Source organism: Pyrgilauda ruficollis, unplaced genomic scaffold (assembly GCF_017590135.1).
Source record: "Pyrgilauda ruficollis isolate IOZ18807 unplaced genomic scaffold, ASM1759013v1 scaffold22, whole genome shotgun sequence".
NCBI classification, from domain to species: Eukaryota; Metazoa; Chordata; class Aves; order Passeriformes; family Passeridae; genus Pyrgilauda; species Pyrgilauda ruficollis.
In genome coordinates this window covers 6,842,186-6,863,449 of record NW_024521428.1, presented here as the reverse complement: position 1 = coordinate 6,863,449, position 21,264 = coordinate 6,842,186, and the positions used below count along the sequence as shown (strand labels likewise).

Here is a 21,264-nt window from a genome sequence, read left to right as displayed (position 1 = left end):
AGAAAATATTTAAGGTACAGCAAACCTTTTCACAGAAGAAAACAAAAGGAAAAAAACCCACAACCACAACAGAGCCATTTCTTAAGTTATGAATTACTACTGAGAATCAATAAAACAACATCACAGAAAGGAGAAACCAAACTATTTCACTCTATATTACAGAGAGAGATCAAGTTTTATTGAGAATAACAAGAGTACAAAAGAGGGCACAAAAGATAAGCAGGAAAACTTCTGCAAACATTAGCAGACATCTGAATTTAGCTTTTGTATATAAAGTGCATCTAAAAAGTGAGGTATATAGATGAAGTTGCATAGTGAACTTTAATTGGTTTTATTTCAGTCCTGATGCTTGACATTTTTCTTGCCTTCTTGATGATCTGTTATTACACAGTTCATTTAGAAAAACAGAATTAATATGCGATGGGAAATAGCACAAACCTCTTCGTTTTGACATACACAAAAACTACTTAGTGAGAGGAGAAATAATTACAGAGCTACTAAAATAGCTAAATAAAAGACCAGGTGTGAAACCCCAAATGAGCATGATAGAAGCCAAGAATCTGTATTTCTAGGGCAGTTTAAGTTAAGATCAGGAATTTGTTTCCTCTGTGTTTATTTTCAGTGTAAGGCATACTTAGTCAACACCTAGTAAAATGTTTAACTGCCACAGACAAACTGTGTGAGGGCCTCGTTTTGGTATCTTTATCCCTGCAGAACTGGCATGACTAAGTGCAAATTCAATTACCTCTTAAAAATGCCAAATAATTTTGGGGCTACCCTGTTCATAAGGTAGCTCACAAGTGATACTCAGCACATTGGTGTGTATGTATAACATCATTTCAAACTGGATTGTCAGTGCAGCATCTCTGATATATCAAAAATATTTTTAACTGTTCCTTTTGTTTATTTAACAGAAACTATGAAAACCAACAAGGCAATTTCAGACTGATATAAAAGATTAAGAACTTGGTTTGCAATTAGTGCAGAATATCCTTACAATTATAAGAAAGATAAAATCTTACCTCTAAATCATGCAACTACTGACATTTTCCTCCTTCTTAGTCCTATGTAAAATAAGATTGAGTTCTTGGGACTTTCAGTCGTGCCAGCTGCTACAGAATCAAAGCATCTCCAAAAATTTACACCTATGCCATAGTTCTTTAGAGACTTCAGCAAGGTACCTGCCCTCTTTTCTGTCCAAAGGCCTCAAAACTCTGATGATGTTGAAAGACCTTTTCCTACTAAGCCTTGAAAGCATTCCTGGTTTAAATTAATTGGACCTTTATGGGATTCAGGATGTTTACAGCAGGGCACAATAAATGCAGACAAAGCCTTTTCAACTTTTCAGAGATTGAGAAGCTGAGAATTAAATGCTATTTGTTCCAGCTCACTTTGACAGTGTAATGGAGGATTAATTTTTGTGTTAAGTTCTATCACATCTTTGACAAAACCATTGTTTCCTATAAAGTCTCCAGCAATGATGTTAATACATTTTTTTTTTGGTCCTGGATACTGCTGCTTTATCCAGATTTTCAAACATGGAAGACTCTGGAGTGTCATTTTCTTCAGTGATCCAAATGGGTGTACGAGAATATACCTTAAATTTTCAGTAAGGTTAATCCCTGCCACAAAGAATTTTCCTGAAACAAAAATCAGAAAGTAACACATTAAATATTCTTTTGAGGAGGAGAGAAACTTCTCAGTATTGCATTACCTTCACATCTCATTCCAGTGGGGATCATTAAAATACTAACTTCACACTCTTTCTGTATTGTTTCATGTCCCTGTAACTGTTTCCTCTTGTTGCAACTTCATGCTGTAGTAAACAATTCCTGAGCCACGCTCGGTTATCCAAACATTCCAGTTTAGCTAAATTTGTCTAGTTATTCATTGCAGTCTAAAGGTTCTCCACTGACTAGTCCTCTGTAAATTACTCCTCTGTTTCTGTGAGGGTTGCTTCCAAATGCTTAGCCTTCCCCTGCAATGGATGGGAGCACAGGGTGCACCCTCCGGCTGGGGAGTGTGCTTCTGAAGCGGCTCCCCCATCACCACCCTGTGCATTCACTTCAAAAGCTGTGTCAGAGGTTCTGAACTGAACCTCTGTCAGATTACACCACACCAGCATGCTTGAGTGCTGCTGTTCCATGTGCAGCTACACCCTTCTCGTACTGCTCTCGTATCACAGGTTCATTAAGGTTGGAAAAGGCCTCCAAGATCATCAAGTCCAACATTTGACCAAACACCAGCATGACAGCTAAACCATGGCACTAAGTGCCACATCCAGTTGTTTCTTGAACACCTCCAGAGACTCCATCACCCCCTGGGCAGCCCATTCCAAGGCTTAACCACCCTTTCAGTGGAGAAATAGTTCCTGACTTGCAATCTCAGCATCTCGCCTGGCCTGAGGCCATTTCCTCTTCTGGCTGCCTTCGAGAAGAGGCCAATTTCCACCTGGCTACAACCTCCTTTCAAGTAGCTGTAGAGACTGATAAGGTGTCCCCTGAGAGAAGCCTTGTAGGGGCTTCCTTTAACAACAAGGCTAGAGGAATGCGCTTCTCTCACCATCTGTGCTGCCTGAAGCAGCAAGCACTGGACTGAGGAAGCAGCCTCCTGCCCGTGAGGCGGGCACAACTGCGCCAGTGAGTCTGCACTGAGGGCTCCCTTTCCGTGGGTCACACCGGCGAGGTGGCCGCCACAATCTCTGTGGTCTCTGTGTGTGTACACTGACAGTATCCACACCACCAAGGGCAGTGTCACACTCGCCCAGGGGAGGCAGAGCACTCAGCAGCCATGGGCACACAGCACACACAGGGTGGTTATATCCCATAAGGCAACAATTGCCCAGCTTCCTACTTGTTTTGCATGGCTGTAAGTGCCCCTTCTCTCCTCCGAGCGAACTCCCTGTGCCTACCTGGCCGGCCCATCCGCTTCATGCGCTCCAAATACCGGATAAGAGCACGAGTGGATGTTTTGTTTCCCCACCAGTATGGGATGGGGGGCCACAGCTCACAGTGCTTCTCCAGTTCCACCTCCTCTTCGTATGACACTATAAGCTGATGGCCGAGGTGCCACATGGTCCGCAGTGTTGGCACCACCTAAAAGGAAGCATGCCCAGGTTGGAGTGAGCAACACAGCAGCGTTCCCTATGTGCACATACTGTGAGACAGCACCTTGGCACAGATTCAGTTCAGATAAAGAGTTTAAATGAGCAGCCCAGTAGGTGATGGGCTGGTTTATGAGCTGCAGGGCAATAGGACCCTGAGAGCTTCAGCAAATTCATCCTTTCCTCAAACAATTCAGCTATGATCATGTCCATAACTCAAGGTCTTACACCTGCATCACAGGAAACCATCCCTGTGTCAGCCCTCATGCACAAGCCTCTGCTGGAAGTTTGTTAGGGGAGGAAGACAGAGACCATCTGCTGCAGGAATGCTGACAGAGAGAAGCGGGAATCATTTTGGCAGATTCCTCACATTAATGCAAATTTGGCACAGTAACCACCAAAGAAAACTGAACTGCTTAAAACTTGGTAAAACTAAATGTGAGTCACCAAGAGCTACATTAATTCTCATTTTTGAAAGTGAAAAGTTTATGAAATTGGGATGCTCCAAACATTTTTAATTGAGAGAGAGGAAGACCTGAGTCAGACATTTTCTCTATCAGATAGATGGGCTAAAATAGCTGTTCAATTTAAGCATCTCAATATGAAATTACATTTTCCAGCCTCAGAAGTTACCCTTGGAGAGAACTGAGGCCATCTGACTAGATTTATTTGCAAAACCAACATATTTAACAGGCATTGTTATTTCTAAGAATGTTGTGGTTAAAAACCACATTTGCTGCTTGTGAAAAAGAAATGGTGGCTTTTTGATGTTCTTATTAGGTTATTAACTTAAATAAAAGCCAAAGGCACTTGAAAATTAATAAGGCAAATATTAGAAGAAATCTGTGTGTTGAATGAATCTGTCTCAGTTCATCCACAAAAGAGAGAATGCAAGCTTCTATTAGGTCAAAAAATATTGCAAAATTAAGACACAAACTTCTTAAGCTACAAAACTTTGTGGTTGACTGAAGCCTTTGCTTTATTCCAGCTGCCCTTCTAAAGCTGGAATCTCTTAAACAAACAAGCAAAGATGTGCAATAAAAGCAAAAAAAAAAAAAAAAAAAAAGCTACCAGAGATGTGTATATGAACACAGGTGCTTATTATGCAAGCAAACCAGAAATTAAAATCTAACAAGGGATTTTTAAACCTTAGTAATCCAGATCAAAGGAAGACACCTTGAATAGTTAAGACAATTAAAATTTTAAATGCAGTGTAATATTGTCACACTGTGGCCTGTACCAGTACTACATACAGACCTTGCCTGAGCAGCTGCTTCATAAACACTTTCACATTTAATTCTGTATGACAACAGAGATGAGGTTTGAAAGACAGTAGGTAGCAGTTTATTTCAGATTAAGTCAGCAAGCACTTGGATATTCAATGGCAAATCTAAATCTGTGATCCTGAGAAATCCCACAAGCGCCTAACCTGCAATGGTACCACTAGCAAAAATGGTGACATCCATTATGCTGGTCACAGATCCCACAGATATAAAGTTTTCTTACTCAAGGGAAGTAACTGGTTTGTCTTTTCTCCAGTTCTCTTCCTCCATCCTCCTGGACACAACTCAGAAATGTTCTTTCTTCAGTGAAGTGATTTCAGACCATTCTTTCAATACATTCAATTCAGAAATTGTCATCAGCAACTTTCCCCTTTTGCAGTTAATAACTCTCTTCTGTTTAAGAACTGGCCATGTGTTTGAAAGCAAATTTGACCACCTTCTCCAGTATCTCTGCTCATCCACAACTTACACACTCAAATTATTTCGGGAAACAATAAAACAGTGTGTCACTCAGGTCTTCAGTTATTCAGCTGAGGCCTGAATATTCAGAATCCCCAGTTTTGCTGAGAATTGTTCTATTTTAACTTTGCCGTACAAAATGCTTTGAAGTGGAAATACTCACACATTACTGATACACCAGCTTCAAAGGCTGAATTTGAATCGTGAACAGGGTCATCATTCTCCTGTACCACTCACATCTCCAGAGAAAACCCTCTGTTCCTCTGCATCTTTGAAATGTTAATTGTTTAACTACTAGATGCTCCCACACCTTGTAAAAAACAGAGGGAGCTAAAAGTCTCAACTAATAAAATCTAGCAATCAAATATTTTCTGATTTAAATTAAGGCTTTTCTGGAGGTATGGGTAACTGTAAGACTGGTTAGGAGGTCAGCACCAGGAAAGTCAATGCCACCAGAAATGCACTGAGGGCAGAGATGCTATTAAGAGGGACCTCAACAGGTTGACAGAAACCTCATGAATTTCAACAAAATCAAATGCAAAGTTCTGAACAGACTAACTCCAGACACTAGGACAGACTGGTGGAAGCTGGCAAGAAACCTGCTTTGCTGAAAAGGACCTGAAGATTCTCATAGGCATCAAGCTGCACATGAGCCAGCACTGGGCTCACCTGGCAAAGGTCAGTTGTGAACTGGGCTGTATTAGCAAAGGCACAGACAGCAAATCAAGAAAAGGGGATCTTCCCTTCTATTCAGCAGTTGTGGGACTGTAGCTCAGGTATTGTTTCCAGCTGGGCTTCCCCAGTACACAGAAATCACTGACAAGTTGGAGTGAATCCAGCAGCACACCACCAGAGCTAGCAGAGGCTGGAGCAGGGGCTGGAGCATGACACACAAGGACAGGCTGAGGGAGCTGAGTCTGTCCAGCATGAAAAGAGGAGACTGGACAGGTCTTACTCCATCTGCAAATACCTAATGGGTAAATGTAGAGAAGACTCCCCAGATATGCACAGCAAAGGATGGAAGTCAGCAGACACAAGAGAGATTCCTATCAGACAGAGAAGGAAAACAAGGTTACTGTGAGAGTGATCAAGTTTTGCAGAGAAAGGTTGTGAAATCTCCATCTTTGGACATAATCAAGAATGAACAGGACACAGCCCAGCATAACTTGGAAGCTGGTCCTACTTTGCATGGTGGTGTTGGACCAGATGACCTCCAGAGATCACTTCCAACCTAAACTGTTTTCAATAGAAAAAAATTAATTTATAATTATTGCTGTGAAAAGGCAGAAAATGGATTCTTTAAATTCTAAATAATAAATATAAGATGCACAACTTTTGTTTTACTTTCTTTTTTCTTTCATTTTCCTTTCTTTTCCTCTCTTTTCTTTTCTCTCTTCTTTTCCATTTCCTTTCCAAGAAAACTCAGACAGGACAATGGATGACAGTTGTCTCTACTATTGTCCCACATACATAACAGTCAAATTTAATTCCCTCCTCAACACTGTGGAATGTATGTTTGTTTTATCTCCCCAGTTCTGTTATGTAATGACCTATCTGTAATGCAGCAAATGTTACTTTTCAAAGGTTAAAACCACAGTGAAAATAGAATATATCTAAAAATTTCCAAAGATCTCACTGTGGTGTATCATTCTTTTAAAATGTGAAAAAAAGGATCTCATACTTACATTTCTAGGACACAGTTTACACTGAAAAATCTCTTTTATACAGGCAACAAGATGATTATGAAGTCTTTTGGTTAATCCATCAAAATTCCTGCAGGCTATGATAACAACTTCCTGAGGATGAGTTTCTAACCACCTCAATATTTCCCACAGAATATCCTACAAGAAAGAGGTATGGCAGCTTAGAAAGTTATCTATGCTATGCAGGGCTAAGGACATACAATCAACAGAGCAGTAATGGTGGAGTAGACTCACAATCACAATAACGAAAAACTATGTTTTCTCAAAAAAATAAAAAAGCATTTCTGTAATTATATAGAGCTTTTAATGCCTTCTTCCGTTTAACAACTTCTCTCCTTATCAGGGAAACAGGAATGTCCTGTATATCATCCTGGGACAACATGTGATGAACCCCAGAACATCGGGCATGTTGTAGGGGATAGGCAGTGGAAAGCAGGCACAAAGAGTCTGGTTTGAGGAAAACATTGAAGCTCCAATATGAGTGCAGCTGCTGAAACTAACTTCCAGCCCTGCTGATTTTCTCTAGTTTGAAGTCCTCACAAAAGAAAAACAAATAACATACTCAGAAGAACTTGAGCCAACATTTCTGCATTATGATGGCCCTTAAATGAAAAAATGGCACTGGTTTTATAGCCATCACAAAGGTAAGGAAAATACCTGCACAGTAACAGTTGTGTAAACCATGTGCACAAAGTACAAATTCATAGAAGGATCATTAGCCTTGTGGGCGATCCTGAAATCCAGGTATCTAACTCCAGCCTCAAGTTGCTCTGTCACAGTCAGGACCTGAAAGGTGAAACAGAAGACAAAGGTCCTGAGAACTTGAAAGACATTTGTTTCTTTAGTTTAGAAAGCTAAAAGAGGGGTACAAATTTAGTCCTATGGCATTTTTCACAGGTCTTTCATCTTTAAAATGTCACTGTATGGCACAGTGAGCATTTTGCTCTCGGCCAAGAGGGATTTCCAATTTTGTACTTGCATTAACTGCAAGTACAGATTAGATTAGTTTCAGACAGGTGCCCTTGTTGTATTCTGAAAGTTAAAAATCAATTAACCTGTACATAAATACATGCTTGCTCTTCACACAACTATTCATTTAAAAAACAATTGCAGGATCAGCAAGTTAGAAATGCTGTATTTATCTTATTAGATCAAAGACTTTTCCATGGTTGTCTCTGCGGACCTCACACATCCTCAACAGAAGGAAAACAAAAATAGAAACTACTGGCTATTGTTCTTTTTCAAGATATAGTTTCTTATGAAGTTTGAATTAACCTGTAGAAGTCCTACAAAACAGAGGCACTCCTCTAGATCCACTTCCCTCAGAGCACTTCCACTGGATTTGAAGGCTGAATAGAACAGGTGATAAAGCTGCTTCTGAGGCAAAAGTTCCAAATGATATGTGTTTTCCTTATATCAAGACTCTCTTAGGAAAAGAAAATAGAATCAATTTAATTAAATATGTTTAAACACCAGCTCATCTTAGTTCAACCTGCTAGGGATAAAAATTTAGGCTTCAGAAACCATACATTATACTGATTTAAGTCAGAGGGGATTCAATGAAAGCTAAATCAGTACAAGGCATTGCTTTTGAATATCCAAATTCATAGCTTTAGCACTGTGGCAGAGCTTAAGGCACATGGCAGGATTCTCACCTTGCTTAGTTTAAGCCCCTAACTTCCTGTTCTTTGGACATGAATTTAGCCTGCCCAAGGGACTAGGCTGGAACAGACCAGCCCCGTGTGCCCCAGGGTCCAGGGGTGCAGTGGGTCTGGCCAACAGCTCCTCCTGGGCCTGCTGGGTCTCCACCAGGCTGGAGGGGTTGAAGGATGATCCACACCCCTTTGCTTGGAGTATGTTGGTGATGGGAGTGTACATGGCTGTAGGTCATTTATAACCTCTGTGGCCAGAAAAAGCACCAAATGAAATTGCTGTTCTGAACTGCCCTTCAGATTAATTAATTTCTTATCTGTTGACTACACAGGAAAACGAGATAAATTGGACTCTCTAATTAGTCACCTGGGTATGGATACTGAATTAGGCAGTGTGAACATTGCCCCCTAAAGGGCAAAATTCAAAAGGAAGCCCTGAGGAGCAATGCTGCTCAGTGCTTCAATCTCACACCAGGCATCCAGGGCATGACTGGAAGTTACACGGCCATTACACAGGAAACATCTGGGCTTCTAGACTGACAGCCACGGCAACTGGGGCTGGCTCAAGCAGGCAACTCCCAGGCACTGGGCCATCCAGGAACTTGTGGATCCTACCATCAGAAGGGCTCCATGGTGTCTGTTCTGCATTCCAATGGGTGGAGTCCTCTCCCCACAGAGATAACTGGAGCACAGCAGAGGTAAGGAGGGGTAGGATTGTAGCTGTGCCTCTTCCCTATCAGCACTGGGCCATTTCCTGCTTGTCACACTGGGTTTGGACCAGAAAATTATTATAATGATGTTAAGAGATTGTTTGTCACCAACGGGGTCACTTTGCCAGCCAGAAACCCACAAGTTAGGAGGTGTCTACATCTTTCACTGGCTAAAGTCGCCCCCAAAAAAGCAGCTCAGAATACAGGATCTGTGCTAAGCAAGTGCCTGTCAACATCAGCTCATGATGCCAGTTCATATTTAATAGCTTGGTTGTGTCTAAGATTCCAGTTTGCCAGAGCTGTTCAAACACAACAAAAGAAACCTTAGCATGCTTATTGCTATTTATCAATTATTCAGTTTTAATTCTCTAATAATGAACTACTCCTTCAATAAGAACAAAAACAGGAAGATTTTTAGTACCTCTTTGATATCAGGCAAGTCTATTCTTTGGAAGAATCTTCAAAAGCTGTAGCTTAAATCACAATCCACAAGTTTGTCCTTAACATACATTTATGAGGAACAAAGACATAACTACTAGCTTAATATTTGCACATTTTAAAAAGTTAACTAAACCTTAAATGATGGACCACACCTTCACTCTCTTAATCTTTATAGGAAAAAAAATCCCTTCAACAGGGGATTCTTCTGTTTCTGCTGCTGGTGAAATACCCAGTATAGGTGGGGGAAACAACTGACGTCTCACACAAGAGTGACAGCAAAAATGACAAGCGAGTACCTTCTGAACAAAGTTCAAGAGAAAAAAAACCTCTGTTAATTACATTAATATTAAGTGTTCTTTACCACCACAATAAACATGTGAAAAATGGTTTCTAGTACCAAGCGGTCAGCTTTAAGCAACAACTATAAGTGTCATCCCTGCCTCACCTGCATGCTTTTTCCCAAGAAAAGATGATCAGATATGTGTGGCTCCTATCTCATACTTTGATGTGCTGGATTTAGAAAGAGTAATTTTCTTCATATTAGCTGGAATGGAACTGTGGTTTGGATTTGTGTTGGAAACAGTGTTGATTACACAGGAATGTTCTTGCTGTTGCTGAGAAGTGTGTACACAGAGTCAGGGCCTTTTCTGCCTCTCACCCCACCCCATCAGCAAAGAGGCTGGGGGTGCACAAGGAGCTGGGAGGGGACACAGCCAGGACAGCTGACCCTAACTGACAACGGGGATTTCCCACATCATAAGGAGTCATGCTCAGCATATAAAGCTGGGGGAAGAAGAGGGGGAACGTTCAGAGTGATGGTGTTTGTCCTGTTAAGACACCGTTACGCATGATGGAGCTTGGCCTTCTTGGAGATGACTGAACACCTGCATGTCCATGGGAAGTGGTGAAATAATTCCTTATTTTGCTTCGCTTGCACATGTGGCTTTTGCTTTACCTATTAAAGATCGTTATCTCAACCCACAAGTTCTCCAGCTTTTACTCTTCAACTCCCTCCCCTATCTCACCCAGGGGCAATGAGAAGCAGCAGTGCAGGGCTGAGCTTCTGGCTGGAGTTAAACTACAACACCCAAGCATGGTATCTCAAGAGAGCACAGATTTCTGGGCAGCAGGCTATTCTGTCATGGTACGCTTTCAGCCCTGCAGCACAAGCTTCAACTTTGCCAAGGCAAGAAGAGAGCACCAGACAATGGTTACCTGTGTTATAGACCACTTCATGATAATGGGGTGCACAATGCAGGGCAGACATTTGTTTAAAAACTTCACCAGCTTGGACTCGTTGCCACTGACATCAGAGCTTTTATCCAAACAGTAGGTCATAGTGTCGTGACTTCCTGTAGAATACAAAAATAAATGTACAGAAAATCTCATTTCTTAACTACTCAAGACCACATTCCATGGCTACGCTTCATGTGCACACCTGATAGGCCACCACATTTGCAAGCCACACACCAATATTGAATGAGAGCCTCTGTAGTTATGGCAAAAAGGTGGAATTGTCTACAGAGGTTGTTCACCTAACATTAATAAGGTTAGCATGAAATTCTTGTGAAGGGAAGGCATTGACACTTTTCAATAAACCATCTGAACTACACATGACTGTTGTTTGCCTCAAACCACAATAAAATTCTTTGTTTCAAATAGTGTCTTCCCTCAAAATAATTACCTTGATGTGAAAACATATTTTCTCAGGGAATAAATAGCTGAAGGCTGAATTTATCTAGAAATTGTCCTGTTTTCAGAGTTGTCCAAATGCAGGATTTCATTGTTCAATACCCTCATTTCTGCATGGGAAAATACGACTGAAAGAAGAAATTCATCTTCTTACACCTTTGACTGGACCAACACTTAACTTGGCATTTTAACCATTTATATCTTAAATATCTGCTAAAAATGTCCCCCTGAAGTAAACCCCCACCTCCCCTATAAAGACAACAAGGTGGGTGCTTGAAGGTTTCTGAGGCAAATCAAAGTTTATGAGTGAAAGATGAACAAGATCCTCATTTGATGGACTTCTAAAATTACCTGACTCTTTCCAGCACAGGGAATTATGCAGGCATCAGAGCCAAGACCAATCTGCCCAATTATTTTATTTCCTTGACGTCTTAATAAATCTGACACATCTCTTGCATCATGTTTAGATGAAGCTATTGCAACTCACAATTTCATCAGGACACAAAACCAGTGTTTTTGCTAGCTTTTCTGTTCCATTATTTCTTCCAGTTTTATAAATCATTAATAAGAAAAGCTAACAACTCAGTGAAGTGACTTGCTTGGATCTTAACAGAATATCTGCAAAGAATTTGCTTATCATTTTTGGGTTTAAGTCTTTTGTCAAATTAGTTGTTCACTGGTGCTAGGAACTGCTTTCTTGAATTGTCAGTCTTACTGGGGCCAGTGGTAATATTTCTAGTAAACACAGTAAAAATGATTGGTTTGGAAGTAAAAATTCTTTGGAACTGTCAATAATAGTTTGATGTCTCAATCAATTTTCTCACCTTCTAAAATCCATTTTTTATTTATTTTACTGCTTCAAATACCCAAAACACACTCACTGCAGATGGGAGATCAGTATTGAGGGTAGGCAATAGAAGAAGTATGTGTTTGAAGATGTAGGAGTCAAACTATTAAATATCCATGGACCAAATCCAAGTCTGAGAGAGATGAGCAAGATTCCATTGATGGGTGTTGCATCTATGGATGCCAACCAGCAAACGGATAGTAATCTTTTACTCACGAGTCATTTGTGATGTCAGGAGTTACAGTAATGAAAGGAAGATGGTACATCCATGACACAACACATATGATGCAAAGGTAGTGAGCTAGCACCAAGCCAAATAGCTCCAGACCTTGAATCCACACCTCGCCAGCAGCACTGTGCTGAATCTGGTGCAAGCACAACACTAATTAATGAGATTTGCCACTGTCTTATCATCATGCTTTCAGAATCCACACTGTCATGTTTCTTGCATGCCTTCTATGAGATAAACTTCCACTTCCAAACTGGATTTCCTCCCTCTGGAAACCTGCCAGAGCTGTCTTGACCTGGTTGGTCTTGATCTGTTTGTGTTCTGACTTGGGCTAGATCAGCTTTGTGGGTCAGCTGGACAGACACCAAAGTATTCCAAGCTAATAGCCTGCAATGTTCTATAAAAGTCGTCAAATGTTTGCTCAAATGGACTTGCCTTCCACTGTTCTTCATGCCTGTTCTCCCTGCAGGCATATTCACAAGAACAACAAACATTTTCAAGAATAACAAGGTCACCCTTAGGAGCAGAGCCAGGAAGGCAAACAAGCCCGTCAGTAGGTTCTCCACTTTCTAAGATGGCCAAGAAACACCAGGTGGAAGTCTTATAGAAACAACATGGCTCCTTTTCCAGCAAAACAAAATCCCACTGAGTGTGCTACTAACTTTTGGATGACTTTTTGCAATAGGAACAAAAATAGAAAAAGAGAAGACTATTACTTTCTTTCTTCAGTCATAAGACAGATACATATTCTCTTTTTTCTTCTCTTGATGGTTAAATAAGAAATTTAGAGGGGTTTCTTTAATAGCACCTGTCCTAGTCCTCTTACATAGGCTTTATCCTAAACAGAGATGTGCTTGTTTTGAAGTTAACATCAATTCAAATTACATTATCTAAGAAGTCTCCATGAAATAAGTTTCTGGGTTTCAATTTTAATTGGAACTCCACACTCCAATAGTTCACAACAGGCAGAAAAAAGCCAAAACACTACAATTATTGGATTCTCCCAAGGCTCTACCCACTGAAGACAAGACTTCACACTATCTCTAAATATATGCCTTTCCCAAAATTAACCTACGATCCTGTAGCCTAAACTTTCATCTACACACTGTGCTGCTTTCTCCCCAAGCTACCTGTCACATCTACAGGTGTGAGAGTTTTCTTTAGTACCATTTTTGATGTGGAGGCAAAGGGAATCACTCAAGAGCTGATGGTCCTTCTGTGCCTCCCCATGTATCAGTGAAACCACATTATACCATAATTTTTTTTGGACAGAATGAGAGGGGAAAAAAATCAAGGCAGCAGAAAGAAGCAATAATATATCCAAAGAAAGGTTAATAATACACAGGTATCATTTAAATGCATTTACGCATAACATGATAAATCTGGTTTTTATAAACTGGATCATGTAGAAAAATAACAGATTGCATTAATAAAAACATGTCAATTACAAGTCTCAATTCTCCTTTTTCTGCAACTTCACAGCCTCTTTTAGGCGCTACAAAGAAACAAATAATAAGGTAAAACATTAATTCTCCCCTTCTGAAAACATTTTATTTATTTAACATTTATATTATCTAGGAAATCACAAGAATTAATTAGGGAAATTTTATCATTGCCCAAATAAGTTAATCCTTAGTATCTCACAAGATAATTCAAAGTGACTCTTTCTTTTAATTTCTAAAAAAATAATAAAAAAATCCTGTTACCCCTCCCCTCTAAGAAACCCCAAACATTACAGACCAACATTATTCACATAACATCGCACAAACTCTCCCCCACACACTGACCCAAATAATAACATAGCCATCCTGAAATGGGACAAACAGGATATTCCAATGCTTAAATGGCAAGCTAACAAAACAGTGGAGAAACAAAAGCTCATCTTTACCTGGAAGAGCTAAGTTATAGAGGGGAATATCCCAGAGCTTCTCTGGTAACTGTGACATCCACTGACCATTTTCATGGCAGACGTGAACGAAGGTTTGCAAAGGGCCTTCCATTGGTATGTGCTCTGGGACTTCATAGGGTGTTCTGGGAGGGAAAAAGAAAAACAATAAACCATTCCATATACTGCTGTTGAATTAATGGCATTGCACCTGTGTAGGAAGAATTTCTAGATGTTAAAAAATGCCAATCCTTCCCTCAAGTAGTTGCAGAAAAATGTCAAGAGCTTGTCAGCCACAACATACGCTGCTTTTGATAACACTGTCTCCCAGCACAATGCCAAAGGGTGGATTCCAGCTTCAGGTTTGCAAACTGACCAAGTGAAAGAAAAAATCAAGCCAAGACAAATATACACAGTTTCATTGGTATGGAGAAATTGCTGTCAGTACTGGCTACTGTGAAACCACAAAGACTACCTCCCTCCAGTATGAAACTGTGTCCATTCCTTTACACTTTGCAGTCCCAGGAGCACAGCAATGGGACCAATGGCAAGGCTGGGACAGGGGCTGGGTCTGCTATCCTCAGGACCCTAGAGAACTTACCTTAAGGATCCAAACAGGTGCCACAGGAGTACTTCTATGAAAAGCCTTTACAAAGATGTCAGGACACTGGATTTGCAGGTCATGCCAGCATCTGGGGTCAAAGAGGAAAATTTTCCTCTCCTTATTTCTGCTCTGGAGAACACCAAAGATGTGTTTATTGCCCCTACAAGTCCAGGATCATAAGTATTTCAGTTTCGTCTGACCTTCCTGAAACTACTCTGGAACAGTTCTTCTCTGGGATCTTCTGCAAAATTTGCAGTGGTCATGCAGGAGTGCCAGTGAAGGAAACTCAGGTGAAATCATGCCATCACCAGGGCCTGCTAGAGTTATCGTGTTAATTTTTCATTTTAAGATCTCCTGGATTGTGCAGAACACAAAAATAAGCTCTCCGTGTTTTGGGGGTTTTTTCCCTAGGATGTTCCTAGTTCAAGTGGTGGTCTGGGGATTACAGCCTTCCTTCTTTTCCCTGCTTTCAAGGCTTTATTTTGTCACAGATAGTGGGAGAGTTTCTTTTGGCACAGTGATGGCACAGTGACTGCCAATATCACAGCTGCCTTTTTAATGCCTTTTTAAAGCCTTTTTAAAAAGCTGCCAGTGTAAATGATTGCTTCTTGTCTGCTACAGCAATCACAGTCAGATACATATTTTTAATGTTTTGTACTCTGCAAACACCCTCACTGGTCCCTGGTCCCTTTTGCTGCATCTTAGCACATTCATTCAAGATTATTTTCCTAGGAGGTGGTTGGTTTTTTCCTTAGATACTGGAGAGACAGAGTGCTTATATGAAGAACATTTCCTTAAACATGGTGCGATAGATTTTTTTTCTTTTGACAGTCACACAGGGCCATCTAAAAGGCAACTTTAGGAATTTCATTCCTAAGTTTTATGTCCATACAACACAAAAAGATACAATCTGCTTTTATACAGCCAATGCACAAAGCATCACCTGCCTAGCCTGCCTTGCTGTGCCTTCGGTGCATCTTTGAGTTGAAAGAAACAAATGGTCTCTATATGCCACATCAGCTATTCTTATTCTGGGAAAAATATTCAGATCTCAGGCAGATCCTTTGCACTTTAATATGATGAGCTTCTGTCCCCCACAGACCCTTGTTCAGACAACAGATGTCTGCAGCTCATTTTGTCACCTTTTTCTGTTTCACGCTTCATCACACTGCACACCACTGCTCACCCACAGCTGCTCTGCTCTAGTCTCTGTACCAAGTAGCATCAGCGTAGGCAGGGGCTGCAGGTGCTTAAAACAGCATTTCTGTTTATAAAGACTGGATGGTCTCTCTTCTTCTCCAGCTCTGAATCTGACAGGAGCTCTGAGGCTGCAACACACCAGCATATGGCAGCACTTATGCAGCTCTTGTGTGCAGACTAGAGACCTGACTACAAGCATTGCTTTTCCTCTTTTGAGCAGGGAGATTTGCAGCTCCCTTTCCAGAGCCTTTGGGGCTCTCCAATACCCCAAAGCCACCCACGCTCTCCCACAGCAGGCACCCATTACCCCAGGGACCCATAGTAAGACCCTTAAGCCCTGCCAGGCGATCACACCTTGTCCTGGCACAGGTTCCTTTGCACTGACAGCACCCCCAGGATGCATCCAAGGGTGCAGGTTTGCCTGCTGCCACTCTCCTCCTGCCATGTGCTCTCGCTGCCTTCCTTGGGCTAACACAGGCACAGCCTCACAGCTGACAGAAAAAAGCTGGATTTCTGCCATGCCTTTCTCCAGTTCACCACGGAGACAGGACAGCACGTGCTCAGGAGTCCCTGCAAAAGCATCAAGCTCTGCAATTGCCTTTACTGAGCTGTACAAGAGATCCCTTGTGCAGCCAGAGCCCACAGGCAGCACAGATGCCATCGATGCCCCAACCTCTGCAGGACCAGGACACTTCACAAAGAGTGTCCTGCTGGGCCTGAGGAAAGCCAGCAGAGAGCAGAAACAGCAAAGACCAAGACATGCTGCAGTCCTGCAAACACAGACATGTGAGAGATGCACATCTCCTTCTCCTCATCCTCTTCTTCCGCAGTACCCTGTGACTGGGGATGGCGGCCACTGGCAGTGCCTGGCAGGAACTGCACCATGGCCATGTGCTGACCAAGTCCTGTACAAAAGTGACTGGACCAGGGTTTGTCCCACTCCCCCATGCAATGCAAAGCCCTAGATGTTCACCCTGCCACCTCTAAACTCAGCTGCTGCCTTGTGTATGAGGGGCAACCTCTAGGGAGAAACCAAGGCTTACTTGGAGAAATGAAACTGCAGCCATTAGCTGCTGTCTCTCATGACTAAATCCTAAACTTCACAAATAAGAACTCCTTCTTTATTCCCCTTTTCCAGACAGGTAAGTCCCCCTACACACAGTACTGTGATAAGCTACTGTGTTGGGTTTGCATGGCAAGACTTTGATAGTGAGGGAGTCTACAGAGCTGATTCCTGTGAGAAGCTGCCAGAAACTCTCCCCTCGTAGAACAGAGGCAATGCCAGCTGGCTCCAAGGCGGGCCAAGGTTGAGCCCATCAACAACAGTGGTAGAGCCTCTGGGGTAACAGGTTCAAGAAGGGGGAAAAAGTTGCTGTGCAACAGCAGCCAAGAAAAGAGGAGTAAAAATATGTGAGAGCGACAACTCTGCAGACACCAGGGCCAGTCCAGAAGGAGGGGCAGGAGGTGCTCCAGGCACGGGAGCAGAGATTCACCTGCAGCCCATGGTGAAGACCATGGTGAGGCAGCTGTGCCCCTGCAGCTCATAGAGATTCGTTCTGGAGCAGAGTCCTCCACCTGCAGCCTGTGGAGGGTCCCACACTAGAGCTGGTGAATGCCCAAAGGAGAATGTGACCCCATGGGAAGCCCATGTGGGAGCAGGCTTCTGCCAAGATCTGTGGTCTCATGGAGAGAGGAGCCCACGCTGGAGCAGGTTTGCTGGCAGGACTTGTGACCCTATGGAAAGGACCCACATTGGAGCAGATCACAAAGAACTACAGCTCTTGGGAAGGACTGATGTTGGAGAAATTTGTGGAGGACTGTCTCCCATAGGAGGGACCATGCTGGAGCAGAAGAGTGTGAGGGGTCCTCCTCCTGAGGAGGAAGGATTAGCAGAGACAATATTTGATGGACTGACCTCAGCCCCCATTCCACATCCCCTTGTGCCACTGCAGGTAGAGGAAATCAGGAAATCATCAGTGAAGTTGCACCCTGGGAGAATGGAGGGGTGGGGGGTAGGTGTTCTAAGATTTGCTGGTTATTTCTCATTACCTTACTGTGATTTCATTGGTAATGAAATCAATATTTTCCCCAAGTCAAGTCTGCTTTCCCTTTTTTAGTGACAGTACCTGGTGAGTGATCTCTCCCTATCTTTATCTCGGCCTATGAGCCTTTCGTTACTTTTGTCTCTCCCGTTCCCTGAGCAGGAGAGTGATAGAGAGACTCTGGTGGGCGCTTGGCTTCCAGTCAGGAGCAGCCCGCCCTAACCACCCTCGCTCCCCTTGCTCGCATCAGCCGTCTGACCTGCCCTGGGTGCTCTGCACACAGCAGCAATTACGTTTTGAGGACTTTACCGTGACACATGCAATAAACAAGCAATAAAACATGCAGACGTGTAAAGCCGCTAGAGATCACCATCCTCCAGCCCCAGGACACCGAGAGCATCGGGACTGTCCCTCGCCCAGAGCGGCTGTGCCCCGCCGGCCCCGAGCGCTGGGGCACGGCCAAACCCCGGCCAACGCAGTTCCGGGAGGCAGATATAATTAAAGAACGACTCATGATGACATCAGTAAAACATGTGCTGCAGCCGACCCAGAAGCTAAAAAAACCCTCACGGGAGTTACAGGAACTCCTGTAGGAGCAGTTCCCGAGCACCCCGGCGAGGAGCGGCCCGCCAGCCCCTCAGCGGCCCGCCGGCCCCTCAGGGCTCCCCTGGGTGGGGACAGGGCTCCGCGCTGCCCCCGCCTCCCGCTGCCGGACCCCCCGAGGAGCCGCATCCCTGCCTCCCTCCCTCTCCCTCGCCACTGCTGTACTCACTCCGAGGAACGACTCCGTTTCCATGTCGGCTCCTCGGGAAGCCGTGCGCACCCCAGCTCGCCCCGGGCCCCGCACCCAGGCGGGGCGGAGCTGCCCCGCCCGGCTGAAGTGGCCGCAGGTTTGAGGAAGGTGAAGAAGGGGCGGGAGGGATGAAGAAGAGGAGGAGAAGTGGTTGTGGTGGAGTGGCGCTGTCCACTGTGGTGGAGAGGCGCAGAGCCGCTCTCTGGGCTGACGGGGCATTGCTCCAGGAGGAGCCTGCGGGCAGGGACAGGCGGGGGAAGCGCCAGGTAGCAGTGTGTGCCATGCTGCTGCTGCATTTGAAATCTATTAATGCAAGAAGGCTTAAGATAAATATTTACAAATATACAGATACGTTACAAGTATCTTATTTTCCTGCTGTGTCTGTCCAGCAGAGCTTGTCAGGCTCTCAGCTGTGGTGAAATTCACTTACGATGCCACCTGGCAGAAATCTTGGCAAGCTCTCCAAAAAGCTTTCCTGTGTGAAGAGGCAGGAGGTAAATAGATGAGTGAGTGGCATGTAGAGGCAAATATGCATACCCTCGGTGCAGTTCTTGAAGCAGGGTGTGTTCTCAGCCTTCCCAGAGAGATGGAGGAAGGATCTGACCTACCCCTTAGTGTTCCAAAAGCGCACTAAAACATGCAGTTCCCTAAGTAAAGAATGGTGAGCTGAAACTCCAGCTGAAAGAATGGATAAAGAAGATTAGCTCCTCTTTCTCCACAGGGCAGCATTCCTAGAGTGCCATCTACAACGGAGCTGTGATCTAGGTGCTGTGGGATCGTACTGCAGTCGGGATTAGCAACTTCAGGCTGCTGCAGTGCTTCTTAATCAAGGATGTATTTTCCGGATAGGCCTTTTTCGCTAACCCGTTTTTGCATGAGGCAGGGCAGTGTATATGTGCAGAGCAAAACTTGCTGTAGTTTTAGCTTGTAGGTAGCAGCAAGATCAGGTTAACAGTCAGCTAAATGAGATATTTCCATTGGTGAATGCCAGGACAGCAGGCTGCCTGGGCTTCATGGAGATGATTACAGTCATATGTACTGGTCCAGGCTGCTGTTTATATATCAGGTCTTACAGAGTATCACAAAACTAGCTGCCAGTAGATGCAGAATAGATGTGCACCAAGCTGTAGCTTGGCACAAAAAGGATGAAATGCCAAAAGGAATGAAGAAAAGCAAAGGAGAAGGCAGGAAAGAAAAGACACTATTTGATGGCTGTGTGGTTTTGCACCACCATGATAGAAAGTAGTTGAGAACAATTACAGAAAACTGTTATTGTGCCCTTCCTGGAATGAAATAAATAGGAAAGAATTTCAATAAGAAAAGGTTAGGAGTAAAAATCAAAGACAACTTTAATTCTTCATTTTCTTAGAAAGTTAAGACTATGAAGGTGTGACAAAACAACAGTCAGGCAGTCTCTGGATACTACCATGATGAATACAGTACAGCCAGACATGGTTCCAGTCTTGTGAAACAAATCTGTGTGAAATTGCTTGGACTAAAAGGCAAAACATGACTGTGGAGAGAAAAAATTAAAAGCTTTTTTGGTGTGGATTTGAAATGAGTAACAGAAAACTCAAAAAGAACCTGAAACTGAAATCCCATGTTTTATTCTGAGGGCCTTAACAGAGGACTTTACACCCTGGTAATGTGAAGTGTCTGCTGAGTGATGTGGATATGATCTTGCAGGTCTCACCTCAACAGAAATACTCTGTCAGGAAATCTCTAGCCCTGTCCAAACTCTTCTAATTCCTACCCTTTCAAGTCTGAGTTTATGTCTCAGTTCTTTGTTTGCACTGGAATTACTAGAGATGTCAAGAGAGTTGCTCTTGGTTTAGCTCTGAGATCACAATCTCTCAGGAGGGATTTAGGAATTCCATAAGCCAATGACAGGAAGTTAATCAGCATATGATTAAAGCCCTGAATAAGCATGTCTTCTGAGGAGCAGTCAAGGCAAGGATAACTTTTGTCAGTATTTGCAGAAATAATAAGCAAATTTCAAGATGAGGAAGCAGGACATGAAAAAGCCCAAGATTTACCCTCCTCACAAAATAAATGTCTGCATTAAAAAGACGGGACAGACCTCAAAAGACAAAGAACTTACCCAGAAGGAGCTTATCAGTTTTGAAGCATTCAGTTCTGAAGAGGTTGAAGCTGGTAGCATCTGAGTGAGTCAAAACAGGCAGATACATCAGTGTGGGGATTGATGGAAGTGCAGGTCTGATTTATAGCTGTGGGTCAGAGTGAAATTTCTGGTTTGTTAGTCACAGAGGCAGCAGTCATAGAGCCTTAAAGTGGACTTTATATATTTAAACACTTTGGCATACCAAAATGTGATGCTCTCAGTCTATGAGAAATCAGTTGATTTGTTCAGATGAATTAGAAGTTTATAACTTTTTTTTAAAATGGTCAGTATTTGAGATGTTGCATGAGACTTTTGTCTTCCAACACAGTTTTTTATTTTCAGATATGGAACATCTTTACTCTATGCTGTAATGTACAGAAATACCACTAAGCATTTAAACAGCTTTAACTGAATTGCCTGGATTTGGGATGTTTGTTCTGAGGACGTGTCCAACACCCTGGGCAATGTGTGTATTTGTCCCTGTCAGGACTTACTGATA

The 21,264-nt window shown here is 42.9% G+C and overlaps 1 protein-coding gene across 4 annotated transcripts; it reads right to left on the bottom strand.

Moving 5' to 3' along the window:
• Positions 1–50: 50 nt before the first annotated feature.
• Positions 51–20,820, bottom strand: PLCXD1 (phosphatidylinositol specific phospholipase C X domain containing 1). Of its 4 annotated transcripts, XM_041468528.1 has the most exons (8): positions 18,623–18,804; positions 14,606–14,696; positions 14,008–14,150; positions 10,567–10,703; positions 7,206–7,334; positions 6,531–6,686; positions 2,912–3,095; positions 51–1,640 (listed from the first exon to the last, which is right to left on the bottom strand). In XM_041468528.1, exons 3-8 carry the CDS (start codon positions 14,117–14,119, stop codon positions 1,345–1,347), a joined length of 1,014 nt encoding a protein of 337 aa, XP_041324462.1. In that variant the 5' UTR covers positions 14,120–14,150; positions 14,606–14,696; positions 18,623–18,804; the 3' UTR covers positions 51–1,344. The 4 variants fall into 4 exon arrangements, 3 of the variants coding, with proteins under 3 accessions (XP_041324462.1, XP_041324463.1, XP_041324460.1); XM_041468529.1 differs by lacking the exons at positions 14,606–14,696; positions 18,623–18,804 and adding an exon at positions 20,745–20,820; XM_041468526.1 differs by lacking the exon at positions 14,606–14,696.
• Positions 20,821–21,264: the final 444 nt, after the last annotated feature.